The 18,201-nt window shown below is 40.9% G+C and overlaps 1 protein-coding gene across 2 annotated transcripts in view; it reads left to right on the top strand.

Annotated features, from left to right (window-relative positions):
• LOC144611525 (sterol regulatory element-binding protein 2-like) overlaps positions 1-18,201 on the top strand; it is a 36,824-nt gene that overhangs the window by 15,519 nt on the left and 3,104 nt on the right. For both annotated transcript variants that reach the window (XM_078430663.1, XM_078430662.1), the window contains exons 9-18: positions 562-746; positions 2,358-2,619; positions 3,454-3,620; positions 7,079-7,247; positions 8,828-8,921; positions 10,471-10,580; positions 11,907-12,039; positions 14,177-14,345; positions 15,550-15,735; positions 16,776-16,887. In XM_078430663.1, coding sequence (XP_078286789.1) covers positions 562-746; positions 2,358-2,619; positions 3,454-3,620; positions 7,079-7,247; positions 8,828-8,921; positions 10,471-10,580; positions 11,907-12,039; positions 14,177-14,345; positions 15,550-15,735; positions 16,776-16,887 — 1,587 coding nt within the window. The remainder of the gene's footprint in view (positions 1-561; positions 747-2,357; positions 2,620-3,453; positions 3,621-7,078; positions 7,248-8,827; positions 8,922-10,470; positions 10,581-11,906; positions 12,040-14,176; positions 14,346-15,549; positions 15,736-16,775; positions 16,888-18,201) is intronic.

Here is an 18,201-nt window from a genome sequence, read left to right as displayed (position 1 = left end):
ATAATATATTGCAGCTGTTACATCAGGTAATTTTAAGAAGTGTGTGCATAATTTCCTTTGAAATTTTGCTATCTCACTTAATTTGTAAAAAAATATATTTCTTGTATCTTAGTAAAATAGTTTGTGCTTCTTGATTCATCTTTAAATAGTTCTCCTATAAATTTATCTTAATCTCTTATTTACCCACTCAGGGTTTTGTTTTTCATTATAGGTACAGGAAAAAAGCAACAATTGGAAGTCTGGTACCTCATGCCTGCACTGCCATTCATTAAGATCAGAGATCTTTTACCACAGCACTACTTTCCTATCCCCCCGTTTCTTGAATCCCTTAAAAGATATAAATCTAGCATACCCATTTCTACTCTCCATATCACTGAATAGATGCAGATAAACTTATACTTGGCAATGCTAAGATAAAAAAAACAAACGAGAGTATTCTAGATCTAATCATTTGTTAATGTTGTTTACATTATAAGTCTCGACTAATGGATGTAACATATGTCCTGAAGCAATTGGGCAGTGTCGGTTTTTGTTTATAAAATATATATTTTTCTATTTTAGAAGGCTCCAAAGGCTGGTTTGATTGGATGCTACCCACCCTAATCCTCTGGCTGGTGAACGGTATCATTGTGCTGAGTGTATTTATTAAGCTATTCATTTACGGTGAACCCATTACCCGTCTGCATTCTCAGTCCTCTGTTACATTCTGGAGATATCGCAAGCAAGCAGACCTGGATTTGGCCAGGGTAAGAATTCCATTTGGAAATGTGAGGCGTGGGTTGGGGAATGCTGGAAATCTGAAATAAAATCTGTTAGAAGATTAGGTTGGGAAGTTAGGCTGTGACTACAATCCTATTAGTCTTGTAGTAATCATAATAATAATCGTAATTTATTAGCCAAGTTTGTTTTGCAACATACGAGGAATTTGGTTTGCCATACAGTCATACCAAAGCAATAAGACACACAACTACATAAAAATTCAACATAAACATTCCCCACAGTGATGGAAGGCAATAAAGTCTTATCTTCTTTCCTCCTTTCGTCCTGCGGTCGGGGGAGTCGAACCATCCGCAGCTGGCGATCGAGCTCCCACGTCGGGGCGGTCTAAGCTACCGCATCGGGACGGTGGAAACTCCTGTGGCTTGGAGTTCCCAAAGTCGGTCCCTAACCAGGGACCGCAAGTTTTACGATGTTAAAGTCTGCAGCTCCCGCAGGTTGGAGCACCAAAGGCCGACCCCTGGCAAAGGGATCGCCCGCTCCAAGATGTTAAAGTCCGCAGGCTCCACGGTTTTGGAGCTCTAGAAGTCCCAAACGAGAGGCGCCAGCTCCATGATGTAAGGCCGCAGTGCAGACGGAGATACGACACGGAAAAAGTCGCATCTCCATCGAGGAAAGAGATTTAAAAAAGTTTCCCCCACCACCCCCCACAAATACAAAAATTAAAGATAAGCTAAAACATACATTTTGCAACAAACTAAAAACACAAAGAGTGAAAAAGACGAAGACAGACCGTTGGCGAGGCATCCATCGTGCGGCGCCCCCTGGTTCTTGACCTATGAAGTTTGAGTTGTTCTGATCATGCGCAATGTGGCCACATAGTATTTAACAGATTTGTATGTTCTGTTCTTGACACTTTGCAGTGTAGGCTTCAAATCCTGTAAGAACTGATCAAGATTATAATCTTGTGGTTGTGAATCTAACGTGGAATGATTTTTGAGATTCTTAACTCTGTTCTTAGTTAGCATTGACAGCTTGATATTGGACCCGGTATGGAAAATTCATGCAAAGTTCATTGGAAGATAGGCGTTAGAAATTAAAGGGGAAAAAACTGGTTTTGGTCCAAAACTAGTGTTTTACTGATGGGGGACGTGTTTGGCTGGATGGTTGGAACTTTAATCTGCTGTTCTCTGTATTAAATTGATTTGAGATCTTGAGATATTGTATTGTATATTGTATTGTTTATGGAATTTTTGGCACCAGACTATTGTGCACCAAAGGAATCTGTAGCTCAGATGGACAAATGATAAAGATCTTTATAATATTTATAATATCTTTACATTTAGTGCCATGATACTTGGTATATGAATTTTTAAAATTTGTTGCAAGGATATTAATGGATACAATGATCCCTTGAGATCAAGAATATGCTGCAAATGATCATATGCATAAAATGTAGACACAGATGCTGGAATCATGAGCAAAGCATGGAGGAACTCGGCGGGCCAGGCAGCATCTGTGGGGAGGGGATGGACAGACGATATGTCAGATCGCGGCCTTTCTTCATACTCAAGAAGGCTCCTGACCCAAAACGATGTACATTAAATATAATTAAATTGGGGATTCATTTTCCATTACAGGGTGCCTTTATTGCAGCTGCAGGAAACTTGCAGACTTGTTTGTTGGCGCTGGGACGTGCACTGCCGGCCACCCGGTTTGACCTGGCCTGTAGCCTCTCCTGGAATATCATTCGGCACAGCATTCAGAAGCTGGTGTTTATGCGTTGGCTGCTGAAGTGGACAAGAGGGTTTCGGAAAGAGGCACAGCTTCAAGAAGAAGCCAAAATGAGTGCACGAGATGCTGCACTGGTGTATCATAAACTCCATCAACTGCAGTTGACAGGTATTGTAAAATGATGAACGTGGTAACATTTTTCAGTTCATTTGACCTGATTGCATAAAGGGAAAGCTGGGGTTGAAATGCTTTGGCTGCACGTAGATTCGGTGATCGCATTGCAGTTTATGGCACCTTTGCCGTGTGCAAAATGTTCACCGCTCTAATGATAGAAGGATTAGGCCACATGACTGAATCATGGGAAATTATGTTGTCCTCTGTGAAGAGACTGTTTACAAATTCTTCTTTGTGTTTGCATTTTCTTCTCCCAGGAACTATTGTTGTGATGGGGATTGCACCGTATAAAATGTATCCTGTGATAAAGAGCTCCTCCTGAGGGCTTGTCATGGTTTTATTGAGTCTCTTTGTTTCCTCTTAGCTTCTTCATTCCATACCTCTAGGGGGAAAAAGCCTGGGATTTTTGTTTTGAAACAGCATCCTGAAAAGCTACCCTCACTCAGAGATTTCTACCCCAGATTCTTTCAAATATTCTACAGCCCTGACACTCCTTCCATTCAGAAATCAAAACTACTATTTGCTTTCTTCATATACACTTTATATTTTATAATGCACTTATTGACTGATTTCTACTGTAGCCAATTAGCCTTTACAACGTCACTGATTATTTTAGCTGGATTTTAGTACTGTGATCCAGTACTGTATTATAGAAATTATTCAAATTATGAAAGGCTTGGGCAGTGCACTTAGCAACAGATTGCAAATGTCCTGGAAAATTATTTTGATCATCCTTTGCCTGGAAGCCATATCAAATTCAGCTGAAGTGCAAAATAGGAAACATTTAGTTGATGCCAATTCTTTACCTGCATTTCTTTTCAATTTTAGATAAAGTGGTGCAAGGCCCTGTAAGTGCCATAAATCTAGCTCTGTCTGCAGTTAATCTAGCCGAGTGTGCAGAGGAGAAAATCCCCCAAAGTCTCATGGCGGAAATCTATATAACTGCTGCCATTTGTCTAAAAAACAAATTTAGTGGCAGACTCTCCTTCCTGTTGGTAAGTAAATACTTTGTGCTGTGCTTGGTTATTAGGAATAAATTAGTAAGATATAATTTTAATAAATGGTTTTGTGTCCAGTTTCTGGAAGAATGTACTGTTGATTTAGTATATGAGGCACTGATTGGCAATATTCTATTCTGCATGGCTTAGTACCGATACTGATTGGCATTATCCAACAAATACCGCTCAGCATCCAGTTCAGGTCTCAAGTCAGCTTAAAGACAATAAGCAAAAATCATCAGGGTCCCTCTTCCTGATTCACTTTAGACAGAGAACACTTTTGCGATCATTGGAGTCAATAAAATTTGGTTTTGACTTTACTGTCCTTGCTAGTGAGAAAGCCTGCCAACACTCTGGTCATGACACAGGCTTGAGTGGATGCCTTTCATGCTGGAAACAAAATGAAAAGTTCTAAAATTATCAGCACCATTCTGCCTCTCAATCCTTCAATGAGCAGGACAGAATGACAGAAATTGCAAAAGATCGATCTGTCACGTTTCAGCAGAGGTCCTTGTTCCAGGGGGATTTTCCTCCATCTCCTATGTTATTGCAACTTTCTAGAACTGGAGTGGCACCTTCAAAGCTCTTAAAGAAGCAACCGTAAAGGATGTGGCATGTTCTTGTGGGTTAAGCCCAGACCTTCATTGAAAGGTTTAGTTGGATCATTGAGGTTTTCCTGTCACTTTAACTATGGGGAGCCTGCAGTTGAAGTCTTTCTAATGGTTCCAGGGAGTACAAGTCGCCTCCTGTATTTTAATTGCGTTATTTCTGAAATATATTGAATTATAGAGAAGGCTCGTATTGATGATAAAATCTACCATTTGAACGTACCATTTTCCTGCTATCATTCTAAAAAAATCTTCTTATGAAAACAACTTCCAAAAGAACATCCTACCTTTGTTTTTATGCAGTAAGCAGGCATGTGGGTAAAAAATTCTTGGGTCTGGTTTCAGCCTCATCTGTGTTCATAGGATTTTGCATGCACAGTTACCTTCCAGAAGTTAGACTGCTCAACACACTCTGGTGTAGCCCAACCACTTATAAACCAGCCGATTATTTGTGAGGAACAAAGAACAGTACAGCACAGGAACAAGGTCTTTGGCAGAGCATGTGTGCGCCAACCATGATGCTCATCTGCCTGTGTGTGACAATAGACAATAGGTGCAGGAGTAGGCCATTCGGCCCTTCGAGCCAGCACCGCCATTCAATGATCATTGTTGATCATTCTCAATCAGTACCCCTTTCCTGCCTTCTCCCCATACCCCCTGACTCCGCTATCCTTAAGAGCTCTATCAAGCTCTCTTGAATGCATTCAGAGAATTGGCCTCCACTGCCTTCTGAGGCAGAGAATTCCACAGATTCACAACTCTCTGACTGAAAAAGTTTTTCCTCATCTCCTTTCTAAATGGCCTACCCCTTATTCTTAAACTGTGGCCCCTTGTTCTGGACTCCCCCAACATTGGGAACATGTTTCCTGCCTCTAACGTGTCCAACCCCTTAATAATCTTATACGTTTCGATAAGATCCCCTCTCATCCTTCTAAATTCCAGTGTATACAAGCCTAGTCGCTCCAGTCTTTCAACATATGACAATCCCGCCATTCCGGGAATTAACCTAGTAAACCTACAACTGCAGAAGGACCTCTTTGCTCCTATACTCAACTCCTCTTGTTTTGAAGGCCAACATTCCATTGGCTTTCTTCACTGCCTGCTATACCTGCATGCTTCCTTTCAGTGACTGATGCACTAGGACACCCAGATCTCATTGTACGTCCCCTTTTTGTAACTTGACACCATTCAGATAATACTCTGCCTTATTATTCTTACCTCTAAAGTGGATAACCTCACACTTATCCACATTAAACTGCATCTGCCATGCACCCGCCCACTCACACAACCTGTCCAAGTCACCCTGCAACCTCATAGCATCTCCCTCACAGTTCACACTACCACCCAGCTTTGTATCATCTGCCAATTTGCTAATGGTACTTTTAATCCCTTCATCCAAGTCATTAATGTATATTGTAAATACCTGCGGTCCCAGCACTGAGCCTTGCGGTACCCCACTAGTTACTGCCTGCCATTCTGAAAGGGACCCATTTATCCCCACTCTTTGCTTTCTGTCTGTCAACCAATTTTCTATCCATGTCAGTACCCTACCTCCAATACCATGTGCTCTAATTTTGCCCACTAATCTCCTATGTGGTCCATATCCCCGTGTTCATGTGTCTATCCAATTGTCTATTAAACATTGTTGTCATATTTGCTCCTACCACCTCTATTTTCAGTATGTTCCAGGCACCTACCATTCTCCGTGCACAAACAAAAATGCCTCTAAAATCTCCTCCTAAACTGTCCCTCTTACCCTAAACCTATGTCTTCTAGAATTTGATATTTTCAGCTTGGCAGACTTGACTATCTACTCCATCTCTGCTTCTCATAATGTTGTATACTTCTATCCAGTCGCCTCTCAGCCTTTGACACCCAAGAGAAAACAACTTAAATTTGTCTAACCTCTGCTAATAACTCATACCCTACAATCTAGGCAACATTCTGGTAAGCTTCTTCTGCAGCCCCTTCAAAGCATCCAATCTTTCATATAGTGTACCAGCCAGAACTGTACAGTTGCCATATTAATTCTCAACTTTTATAATCAACCAATAAAGGGAAACATGCCATGTGCCTTCTTTACCATCTGTGTTGCCACTTTTGCGGAACTAATGGAATTGTTCTCCAAAATGTCTCCGTATATCAGTGTCCCTTGGAGTCTTGTTATTTACCGTATACCTGCCATGATAAATTCGCCTGCCAAAATGTAGCACTTCACACATATCAAGATTAAATCAAACTATATTTTGCTGTATCCTTTAACAGCCCTCCTCACTATCAACAACTCCAACAAATTTTGTGTCACCTGCAAACTTACAAAATCAGACCACTTGTTGCACATCATGAATGCATATATTATGAAGAACAGAGTTTCCAGCACTGATCCTTGTGACCACTGGTCACAGACCTCCGGCCCAAATAAACCCTCTTGCACTACATTGTGTCTTCCATGACCTTGCATATTTTAGTTCATTGTTGAACCCATGTGACTTAACGTATGGACTTTATTATATTTGAGTTTTGAGTGTGGACCCTTCCTCAAACTCATAGATAGGCAGGTAGAGATCATTGTTAATAGGCAACTTCCAATGCGTTATGGAGTCTTGAATGATGAAAGATGGTTCAAATGTGTACCTATAACATTGAAATCCTAATTCTCCAATCAGTGCTCATCAATGCCAAGAATGTGCCAATAGAAGGACATTGTGAAGTTATCCTTTCCTCTCAACGCTCTCAATTGCAAACGTTTAATAACTGAACTTAGTTTATTTTGTTACTGGGCCAAAGTCAGTGTTCAAGTTGATATGTTTGTGGTTTGTGTATTACTTCTGTTTTTCATGCTCACAGGGTTATTTCCTGCGTCGGGCCCAGCGGGTTTGCCAGTCTCCGTGTGGTTCTGACCCCGGCGCCTGGCATTGGCTTTTCCATCCTCTGGGACGCCGTTTCTTTGTGGATTGTAATTGGACGCTTAAATCGGTTCCAAAGGAAAGTCTCTTCAGCTCTCCAAGGAACCCGGGTAAGGAGTGTTGACCAAGATCCACAAGTACACAGTCCTCAACAACACTTCTGAATTATAAAGAAATGCATATTTTTAAATTCTCCAGATGGCTCAGAGTTTCAGTAATTAAACTTTTTTTTGTTCACATCGTTCAGGCGCTGAAATATAACAATAAAAAACAAGAAAACAGTAGATATGTGAACACATGCTTGGATTAAGGATACTTGAAAATGCAAAGAAGAAAGAAAATAGGGTGGTGAAGTGGAGTTTATATTCTCTGGCTCATTGGAAGAGACATGCTGAGTCACTGTTCTCTATTCAGAATCCAATCATTACTGTGTCTGATCAATAGACAATAGGTGCAGGAGGAGGCCTTTCGGCCCTTCGAGCCAGCACCGCCATTCAATGTGATCATGGCTGATCATTCTCAATCAGTACCCCGTTCCTGCCTTCTCCCCATACCCCCTGACTCCGCTATCCTTAAGAGCTCTATCCAGCTCTCTCTTGAGAGTCAACACTTGAGCAATACAATTTGACCAAAAGAGAGCAAATTAACAAAGTTAGGTCTAGTATATTTCAAGGAAACACAAAGAATCTTGAGCGAAATGCAAAGGTCTAGAGTAACTCAGCAGGTTTTAGCAGCACCTGTGGAATGAATAGGTAGAGGGAGTTTCCAGTTGGGACCCTTCTTCAAACTCTGATTCTTCAGAATATTTCATGATGGTGCACAACTTCAGTTCTTCTCTTGCATATATATAAAAAATAAAAACCATCAGCAGGTGGGACTTGTGTAGATGGGGCATTTGGGTCAGCATGGGCAAGTTAGGCCGAAGGACCTGTTTCCATGCTGTATGATGTTGAGGTCAGGCAGTATCTGTGGAGTGAGATATAGTTCATGTTTTAGTTCAATGTTGTGAGGAAGCCTCATTAACCCGAAACATTAGTTTTGTTTCACTCTCTACAGATGATGTCTGGCTGACTGAAGATTTATTCACTCTCCACAGATGCTGTCTGACTTGCCGAAGATTTATTTCTGGCATTTTATTTTATATTTCCACCATGTGAAAGTTATTTTGCTCTTTTGGATTCAGGATTTTTTGACAGAGATTTGGAACAATTACTTACTATTCTTTGGTATATTACATGTGGACGGCAGCATATGGTGCAAGTAAAGAGAGCTATATTATATAGTTGCACAGTGAGAAATTGACTAAGAAAAGCTTTGTTTTAATATCACATAATTTACAGAACAAAACATTATAAGACACTTTGCCAGAATGGTATTGATCAAAGTTTCACAGAAAATATCACGGCTGACAACTGAAGATTTGATCAAAGAAGTAGGCATAACGTAGAATTTTAAAAGAGGAAAAAGATTGAAGACCTGCATTGAAAGAGTCATCTCTAGAAGCCATATATTTGAATCTCCCATTGATGCAAGAAGTGAGCTTAATACAAGATTTTTGATGTCATGCTTTTTATGTTACTCAGTAGACTGAGTCTGTTTACCAGTATTTTATACAATGTATAATTTGCATCCAATCTTGAGGCTGAACTGGAAATGCTAATCATTGTGATTTATTCTTTGCCTTTTGCAGTTGATCCAGTAGCCCAAGTGAACCAGGCCTTTTGTGAAAATTTGCTTGAGAAAGCTGTATACTCGCTGGTCAAACCAGAGGTTGAGGATGCTGGGTATGTACACTGGTCTCGTGTAAGTGGTGGGGAGGGGGGTTAAATGTGGTAGAAAAGTAAATGTAACATTAACTATGAAGCTTGGAAAAAACAATTCCTTCATTTCCTGGACAGTGAATGACTTTACAGAAAGGTAATTGGTAAATTGAATAATTCTTTCTGGTCTGTTTCAATGCGAGGAAAAAGGATTTTAATATAAATGGAATGAAGGATAATTAGTTTTTGTGGGAAACTTGCATTTTCCAGCCTCTCCATGGTAAATAATTGGAATTAAACAACCCTTTAGTTCAGAAAATGTCAAAAAATATAGATCATTGTGCGTCCTGACTTGACCCAGACATCAGAAAAATTGGTCTTTGGTTCTGCAGGATAAACTTTCCAGTCTAGCTCTTGGGAGGAACAGAATATTTGATTAAATTCCTTCAGTTTGTGGTCTTCAAAATAGAATCAAGCAGGCATTATATTAGTTACCTTACCTCCTACTGCTCACAATTTTGTTATCCTTCATTTTGGGAATTGGGAAAGAAGCGAGTATTACCAAACTTCTAAATTCATCGGGGTGGAACCTGCTCTAAGACAGACATAAAACCCACCGTTTGACCTGTTTTTACAAAATGTTAAATGGTCAGCTCGACATAGGTTACCAAATCTACACCAAACCCAAACCCATCAGGACCAGACGAGGGCATTCAATTCAATTTGAGATACCAGCTACCAAGACATGTGTATAGCAATTCATTCTTTCCTCGCACAATTAAAGCATGGAATAGTCTTCACCCAACTATAGTTACTCAACCAGACACAACTAAATTTAAGGCAGCTCTTCTTCTCCAAGAAGCCCTTCTTGCTTAAGTCCATACTCTGCCACCTCCAGTTTAAATTCCAGTTGGAATATTTTGGAGGACCAAGAACAAGAACAACTCCCCACTTAGACTTCTTTGTTTTGGAAGATTTTTAGATTTGATTGTTTTAGCAGTGTTTTGTCCTGACCCAGTAATATCATTTTTGGTGAATGAAGGCAAATCTTCACCAAAATGAGTCTGAGAATGTTGTACCATTATAAATTACATTATTCACAAAGATTACATCAAAATTCCATTTTGGAATCGTAAACCTTTGACGGGATTGAAATAAAGGGATAAATGGGGATTTAGAAAATTCTCCACCAGACCTCAGCGCAGAAACAGGCCCTTCGCCCCACCGAGTCCACACTGACCAGCGATTCCCCGTACGCTAACACTATCCTATACACTAGGGACAATTTTTAAATTTTGCCAAAGCCAATTAACCTTCAGGCCTCTATGTCTTTGGAGTGTGGGAGGAAACCGGAGCACCCGGAGAAACCCCATGTGGTCACAGAATGGAGAATATATTCATTGGCATGAATATAAATAAGATTTAGCATATCATAAGTACAAGTGTACAATTTCAGGAACCAAGAATAATATGATTTACTATATAATCTGCTGAGTTGAAGATGATTTTAAGTGGAAGATCTAGGTTTCATTGCCAATCTCCAAACTAAACTAAAATGCATTGTCTATTGCAGAGGATTCTCCAATGCTTTTGAGTACTTGCAGTTACTTAAAACCTGTGCTGACACAGCTGGTAATTGGACACAGGCATTTTCCATTGATTCCAGTCTGAGAAGGACTGCAGGTGAGAGTTTAGCTATGGAATGACTTGATTTTGGGTCAATAATTTAAAAATGAGCAGAATAATCAATTAAAAAAGGCAGTGATGTGGGTAAATACCATGTTCCCCATCATAAGACCATTAGACATCGGGGCAGAATTAGGCCATTTGACCCATCAAGTCCATCCCACCATTCGGTCATGGCTGATCTATTTTTCCCTCTAACCCCATTTTCCTGCCTTCTCCCCATAACCCTGAAGCCTACACTAATCAAGAACCAAATGGAATCAATCTCCGATTTAAAAATTACCCAATGACTTGTCCTCCACCACAACCTATGGCAATTAATTCCACAGATTCACCTCCTGGCTAAAGAAATTCCTCCTCATCTCCATTGTAAAGGTGTGTCCTTTAATTCTGAGACTGTGCCCTTTGATCCTAGTCGCTCCCATTACTGGAAACATCCTTTCCACATCTACTCTATCTAGATTCAGATAGATACCCATTATTCAGTAGGTTTCAGTGAGATCCCCATCATCCTCTTCCTGCTTTGAAGGAACATTCTTGATGACTCTTCAATCAAGTCTGTGCAGAAATTACGTTTTGGTTTATTTTTGAAGGATGTGGACCTAATGTGGTCAAATGGTAGTAGTATAGATGGACAGAATGGTCAGCATGGACTTGGTGGACCGAAGGGCACACAAGGGTGCTGTATGTCTCTGATTTCAACTTCTGTCATCCCTTACAATTGAAATGACAGTTTTTTTGTACAATATATGCCTTTTCCTTGAGTTATCCTGAGTCCCCATGATCTCACATCTCAACCAACGTTTGATAGATTGCTAGCAAAGAACTACTAGTTCTGAAACTACTTTAAATAATTTCATCAGATAGTCTTTAAACGTTTTAATGCCTTTGAATGTTGGGGGAGTCCAGAACAAGGGGCCACAGTTTAAGAATAAGGGATAGGCCATTTAGAACGGAGATGAGGAAAAACTTTTTCAGTCAGAGAGTTGTGAATCTGTGGAATTCTCTGCCTCAGAAGGCAGTGGAGGCCAATTCCCTGAATGCATTCAAGAGAGAGCTAGAGAAGGGGATATGGGGAGAAGGCAAGAACGGGGTACTGATTGGGAATGATCAGCCATGATCACATTGAATGGCGGTGCTGGCTCGAAGGGCCGAATGGCCTACTCCTGCACCTATTGTCTATTGTCTATTGAATGGTAAAATGCCTTGCTTCAAACCTAAGCTACATCTTTTGTATTGATACAAGCAATGCAAACATTTTACATTGGGAAACAAAAGTAACTGCTTGTGTTAGTAAAATAATTTTTCTCATCACTTTGCCAGGTCCCGATCCTGTCAGTAAATGGTGGGCATCCGTTGTCGTGTTTGTTGTACACTGGCTTCAGGGTGACGATACAACAGCAAAGGAATTGTTCACTGAAGTAGAACGGATACCCAAATCTCTGCAGATGGCTGAGTATGTCAGTGTTTCATTTTTCTCATATGAAGTGAAGGTTGATGCTTTAAGCAGTAGGCAGTGAATTTGGAAGTGAAATAATCCCCTTGCATGTACAGAGTTTTGCTTTATAAATGCTCTGCTTTAAAGGAAAGTATTTTCCTCAAATAAAGTTTTTTCCTTTGGGAAACACAGTTGCGTAGCTGGTAGACCTGCTGTCTCACAGCACCAGAGACCCAGGTTCGATCCTGACTTCGGATGCTGTCTGTACGGAATTTATTTGTTCTCCCTATGACCGTGTGGATTTTCTCCGGGTGCTCCGCTTTCCTCCCATGTCCCAAAACAAGTGCGGGTTTCTAGGTTAATTGGTCTTTGTAAATTCCCCCTGGTGTGTAGGGAGTGGATGAGATAGTGAGATAACATAGAACTAGTGTGAACGATGTTCAGCATGGACTCAATGGTCCGAAGGGACTGTTTCCATGCAGCGTCTTTAAATCAACTTAATTAATTATCAGTTTGTTCAGCACAGAAACAGGAGTTGGCCATTGAGCACGAGCCTATTCCACCATTCAGTTAGGTATTGTGTAATCTGAAATTCCTATTCTCACGCTTCCTTATGATACACAAGGAGGCCATTGGCTCATAAAGTCTGTTGATTCTCATAGCATTCTCATCAATCATATTCCCCCTCTAATTTCTCTGTAACCTATTTCTCTCATCCATCTAACTGATCAATCACCCCTTGATTCTTTTACCAGCATCTCCATTGAATGTTTTACCAGTCAACCTGACAACTGTGGTTGGGAAATGGGCGGAAACTGGTGCACCTGGAGGGATGTTTCAAGGTGTTTTCCAGATGTTGACAAGCCTTTGTATAAAATGCCCTGGCAGCCCTCGTCTAAGTGGTCTGACTCTTTCTTTCCAACTGCTTGCTTGCTCTGATGTTCATCATCACAGGCAATAGATTCTCTCTTTAAAATTCCTAAGCATTTCAATCTGATAAGCCTTTAATTTTTTATGCTCGAGAATGAAAATTTATGGTCCCTGATTTCATGGCCCTTGTCTCAAGAGTGTGAATTTAACTGTGTCATTTACAACCTCACTATTTTAACCTTGCTTCTTAAAAATCGAAAATAAATCACAGCCTGAGAGATTTTATGGTAATATATGAGCCTGACCTTCAGACATTTACATTGCTGCATGAGGGATGTTTTGTTTCTTGAATATCATAGTACAGCAGTACAAACATTTTGAGGCATGGTTTGGATAGACGGTCAAAACCTTTCCCTTGGTGGAAATGTCAAAGACTAGAGGGCATATTTTTAAGTTGAGAGGGGCAAAGTTTAAAACAAATGTGTGGGGTAAGTTTTTGTTTGACACAGTGTGATGGGTGCCTGGAAGTGCTGCCGGGTTAGTGGTGAAGGCGAAGACGATAGTGGCATTTAAAAGGGTTTTAAGTAGGCTTGTGATGCGCATCTAATCGTCATGAATGATGGTCCAGTGCCAAACAAGAAGAAGGTATACAAGTCTGAAAACTGGCGTCCAGGTTTAGGAACAACATCCTCCCAACAACAATCAAGCTATTGAACACTATTAACTCCAACTGAACTACGAACTGCCTTGGTTGCTATAGGGCTTTGTTTTGTTTTGCAATATATTGAATTTTTTACTTATTGAACTTTTTGTTATTGTTTGTTTATTATATTGTCTATTGAGTACTGGGTTTACAAACCTGTTGTGCTGCTCTTTTAAAAAAATCCAGCTCTGCTAGGTGGAATTGTGTTAGCGGAGGGAAATTGGATGGTTCTGCGGTCGAGGAGGAAGTGGAGGAGTTTAAAGCCTTCCTGATGGAGGGTGGAGGTTGATATGCACTTGATATGGAGGTACAAGGAATGGAGGGACAGCTTATGTGCAGGAGTTACGAATTGGTCAGGCAGCATCTCTGGAGAGAAGGAATGGGTGACATTTCGGGTCGAGACCCTTCCTTAAGTGAAGCTGTTCACTCACCATGTAAAACCAGGGGGCGCGAGAGTTATAATCACTAACAATCTAATCTTGTCATTTATTCTCCAACAACGGTGTTAATCCAACTCTGCCAGAAAATATAGGGTTTTTTTTGGTCACCATTGCATTATATTTTTTTGTCTCCCAAATATAGGAGCTCACTGCCAAAGGCAATTCTTCACATCTGCAAAGCGATGCAGACAACTCTCTTGGGGAAACGAGATGCTCACCAGACAACGTTCCTGCCCTGTGAGAGGGCCAGTGGATATCTATGCAACAGTCTGTCCGTCTCTAGCCCACACCAGGATACAAAGCTTCACCAGGTACGGAGCTGCTTGGTGTCATCCCATTGTTTCATGTGGTTTCTGCGCCTCAGCATTAGTAATGAGGTTCCTGCATCTCAGCAAACATTTGCATTGTCTAAACTGCAGCTTTAAAACCTACAAATCAGCCATATTACAGTAGAAATTCTGCTGCTTTTGTAGTTAAAGCCAGGGCAGAAGTGTGCTCAGGTCTTTCAAAAATGAGATGGTGGCCTCTGGGGTGCATTGTAGTTGCATTGCATGTGCCAGCGATGTTGTGCAATGTGTCTGCAGTGCAATACAGAGGTGTGCCCTGGGCATCGGCAAGTGAACACGATTCACCATAATCGAGGTTTTACAATTAATTCATGGCTGGTGATGTCCTTTCACCATGAGGCCAATGTGCAAGATTTTTAACTGCACATCTGACCTTTCTTGAGCAATACCCAGCCTTGAATATGTCTGTCAAAGGAAACAGGCCATTTTACCCAACTGTTATAAGCTTGTATTTGCACGTATAATCTCCCATCAAATACATCTATGCTATTTATTTACATGGTATAAAAGATAGTGAGTCCTACAATCCCACCACTGATGAAAAATATCTTCCTGATTTCTCCATTTGTTGTTTTGATATCATCAAATGGATAAGGATCTTGATGGTTCAGCGTGTGGCTTACTCGTTAGTCTGGAATGTGGGTCGATGGTCAGGAATGCTTGAGGGCTATGCGGCCTGAGCGAGGGTGTGGAGTTTAGCTGAGGCTGGGCTCCAGCTGTGGGCCTGGTATGCAGTTGGAGGGAGGGCTGAGGTCCCAAACACCAGAGGTCAGGAGCAAGGCTGGAGCCGAGGTTCAGACTGCTTTTTATATTTCCTGCACCCTTTTACACTCATTTACACTGGAAAATTTATGCCAGTGCATAACATGTTTAAAGAAAAGCAATAGAAAAGGTTGCTTGGGTTTTGGAGTAACAACCAAGGTCTGGTAAATCTGTCAGTCCAGCTACGACCAAAGTCCTGGAGTATTTTGAGCAACCTTGCAGATGCAATAATATGTTCTAATTATTTTTAATGTACCTCCCTTAATTTTTTTAAGATGGATTGATGCAAAATTGGAGAAAGGATGGTGATGTGAAATATCTTTTATCGTAAGATGGGGAAAAAGCTTGGATTATCATTGCTTACCTGTCTGGCGATGACATTTTTGTTTTTTTTTGTTCTTGGCAGGCAGTGCAATTGTTGATCTGCGACATTTTGCTCTCAATTCGTACAACCTTGTGGCAGAAACAAGCGAACTCCAGCCAAGCCGTGGGTGAGGCCTACCAAGCATCAAGTCTGGAACTGAAAGGATTCCAACAAGACTTGAGCAGTCTCAGGAAGCTTGGACAGACTTTTAAACCAGCACATCGTAAGGTAAGCAAACAGAACATGTTCAGGGCCTCGACAGTTATTACAAATTGGGGCAAAAGATTATAATTATAATGCCTGTAATTTTTCTATCAATTATGCAATACCCTGCTATCAACTGATTTGTGTAATATCTCGTGTAATAATTATGGTGAGAGTCCATTCATAAATTATGGACCTTTAGCCAGTGCCTGTTCCTGTTCTGTATTTGGAGTCCAAAAGCCACACTCATTTGGGTGGTAATGTCACAAAATAGGCATCGACTTCTTAACTGGTAAAGACACAATGTTTTTTGGGTGAGGGTGCAAAGTATAATTATGAGAGAATACCTTTCAATACAAGACCCGTCCTTTTTTTAAACAAGCTGCAGCTGCTTTAATATTTTCCCTTCAGGGATTTATACATTAAAAGACATGAAACAGTTCTATTATTGCAGAGGCAGCTGTGATACTACTGCACAAAATGTTTTTAAAGTTAGGTTTTGGTAGGGAGAAGAAAAGCTATTTTTAGTGGTAAGAGCTTCACTGTTGCTGGTGTTTGAATTTATTTACTTGGACAGTTATTGAAATGAGAATCCACAAGTGGTTGAGGCTACAGGGGTTGGCTCGTAGAGGGTTTTAGAATGGAGGATGTGAATTTATTTTTTTTAACTGTTGCCACTGTTGATTAGTGAATTCTCGGGGATGGGTGAATGAAATGTAATGCGGCGGCATGGTGGCACAATGGTAGAATTGCTGCCTTACAGCGCCAGTGACCCAGGTTTGATCCTGTCTACGGGTGCTATCTGTACAGTGTTTGTACATTCTCCCCGTGACCGGATGCTCCTGTTTCCTCCCACACTCCAAAGACGTACAGGTTTGTAGGTTAATTGGCTTTGGTATAAATTGAAAATTGTCCCTAGTGTGTAGGATGGTGCTAGTGTACAGGGATCAGTGGTCTGCATGGAATCATTGGGCCGAAGGGCCTGTTTCTGCATTATATCACTAAACTAATGTGAGTGTAATATTCTCTCTTTAAATGGTTTACGTGCTGGAAATTTCTTCCAGATGTTTTTGCATGAAACGACAGTGAGGTTGATGGCGGGTGCAAGTCCAACAAGAACACACCAGCTTCTGGAGCACAGTCTGAGAAGACGCATTTCACACCCCGTCCAACAAGGTGAATACATTTCACACCAGTCTTCCAGCCGCCATTGCTGGAGGCTCATATGTAACATCCATTACCTTGTCCTAACAACAGAGACCATTGCAAGCAAGAACATCCACTTGCTTTTAAACTGCTTAAAGTATGTTACTGTTTATATTTGCTTATGATCCTGGCCTATTGTGCTTGTGCCACTTCTTGATCTAACCTGATCATCCCACTGTAACTCACTTCCTCATTATCATCTTGGGTATAATCACCAATTTTCTAAATCATCCACATATATCACAAAATTCAAAGGTCCTCCCGCTGATCCTTGTGGAATCCCATTGCATACAGTCACTAAAACTTCCATTGACCATTATCTATTGCTCTGTTACTGAGCCCATTTTTACACCAAACTGCCACTTTCCCATGGGTTCCTTGGGTTTTTCATTTTTTGTTCCAAACCTTTTTATTTGACTTTGTCAAACACCATGCTCTGCTATCCGATGGTTTGGCAATCCCAACGGTTCTCAATTTGCTTGCTAGGTGTAAAATCCTAGATCCCTTTAAACTCACCAAGACCCACTTCCAATCCTCCTTCTTAAATGCATCAGCTTTAGTTTCCCACATTCCTTTTAAAATCACCGTCTTCTGGGTAGCATTTTTTTAAAAAAGAGAGAATTAAATGTGTGTCGTCTTAATAGAGTGAAATCCAATGTTCTGTAAAATCTACCAGTCTGGCTGCAAATTCCTGAGCTAGTGGATTATTGGAGTTTTATTGTAAAATACACAAAGTTGTCTACCTCATTGATAGTTCTTGTAGCTGCCACAAAACAAATCAATTCTATTTGGTCAGTCCTGAGATTGCCTTCAGCGAGTCAATGTTGATTTCCCTTCTTTCACAACTGATGTCTAAATACCCACAACTAATGTCGGGCTCACCTGCACTTCTTTCCAATCGAATGTGGCATTTCAGAGGCTTTTGGATAGGCACATGACTATGCAGGGAATGGAGGAACAAGGATTATGTGTGAGCTGATAGGAGTTGGTCTCAGCATCATGCTCGGCACTGACATTGTGGGCTGAAGGCAGTGCTGCACTCCACTATTTTCCAATGTACTGCAGTCAGTGTTCCCAGCTATTTCCCAGGCCTCCACTACTTCGAAGAAACCAAACATAGACTGAGTGATTCCATTGCACTTAGTCGGTAGGAGTGACTCTGCTTCCAGTTGCTTGCCACTTTAATTCACCATCTCTCGCTCTGTCTGTGGCCTCCTACATTGTTATCACAAAGCCTAACATAAGCTTGAGGAACAAAACCTGTCTGGGCATGTCGCAGTCTGC

The sequence above is a fragment of the Rhinoraja longicauda genome, chromosome 40 (assembly GCF_053455715.1).
Source record: "Rhinoraja longicauda isolate Sanriku21f chromosome 40, sRhiLon1.1, whole genome shotgun sequence".
NCBI classification, from domain to species: Eukaryota; Metazoa; Chordata; class Chondrichthyes; order Rajiformes; family Arhynchobatidae; genus Rhinoraja; species Rhinoraja longicauda.
Note: the sequence above shows the minus strand (reverse complement) of the source record. Positions and strands in the feature narration are given on the sequence as shown.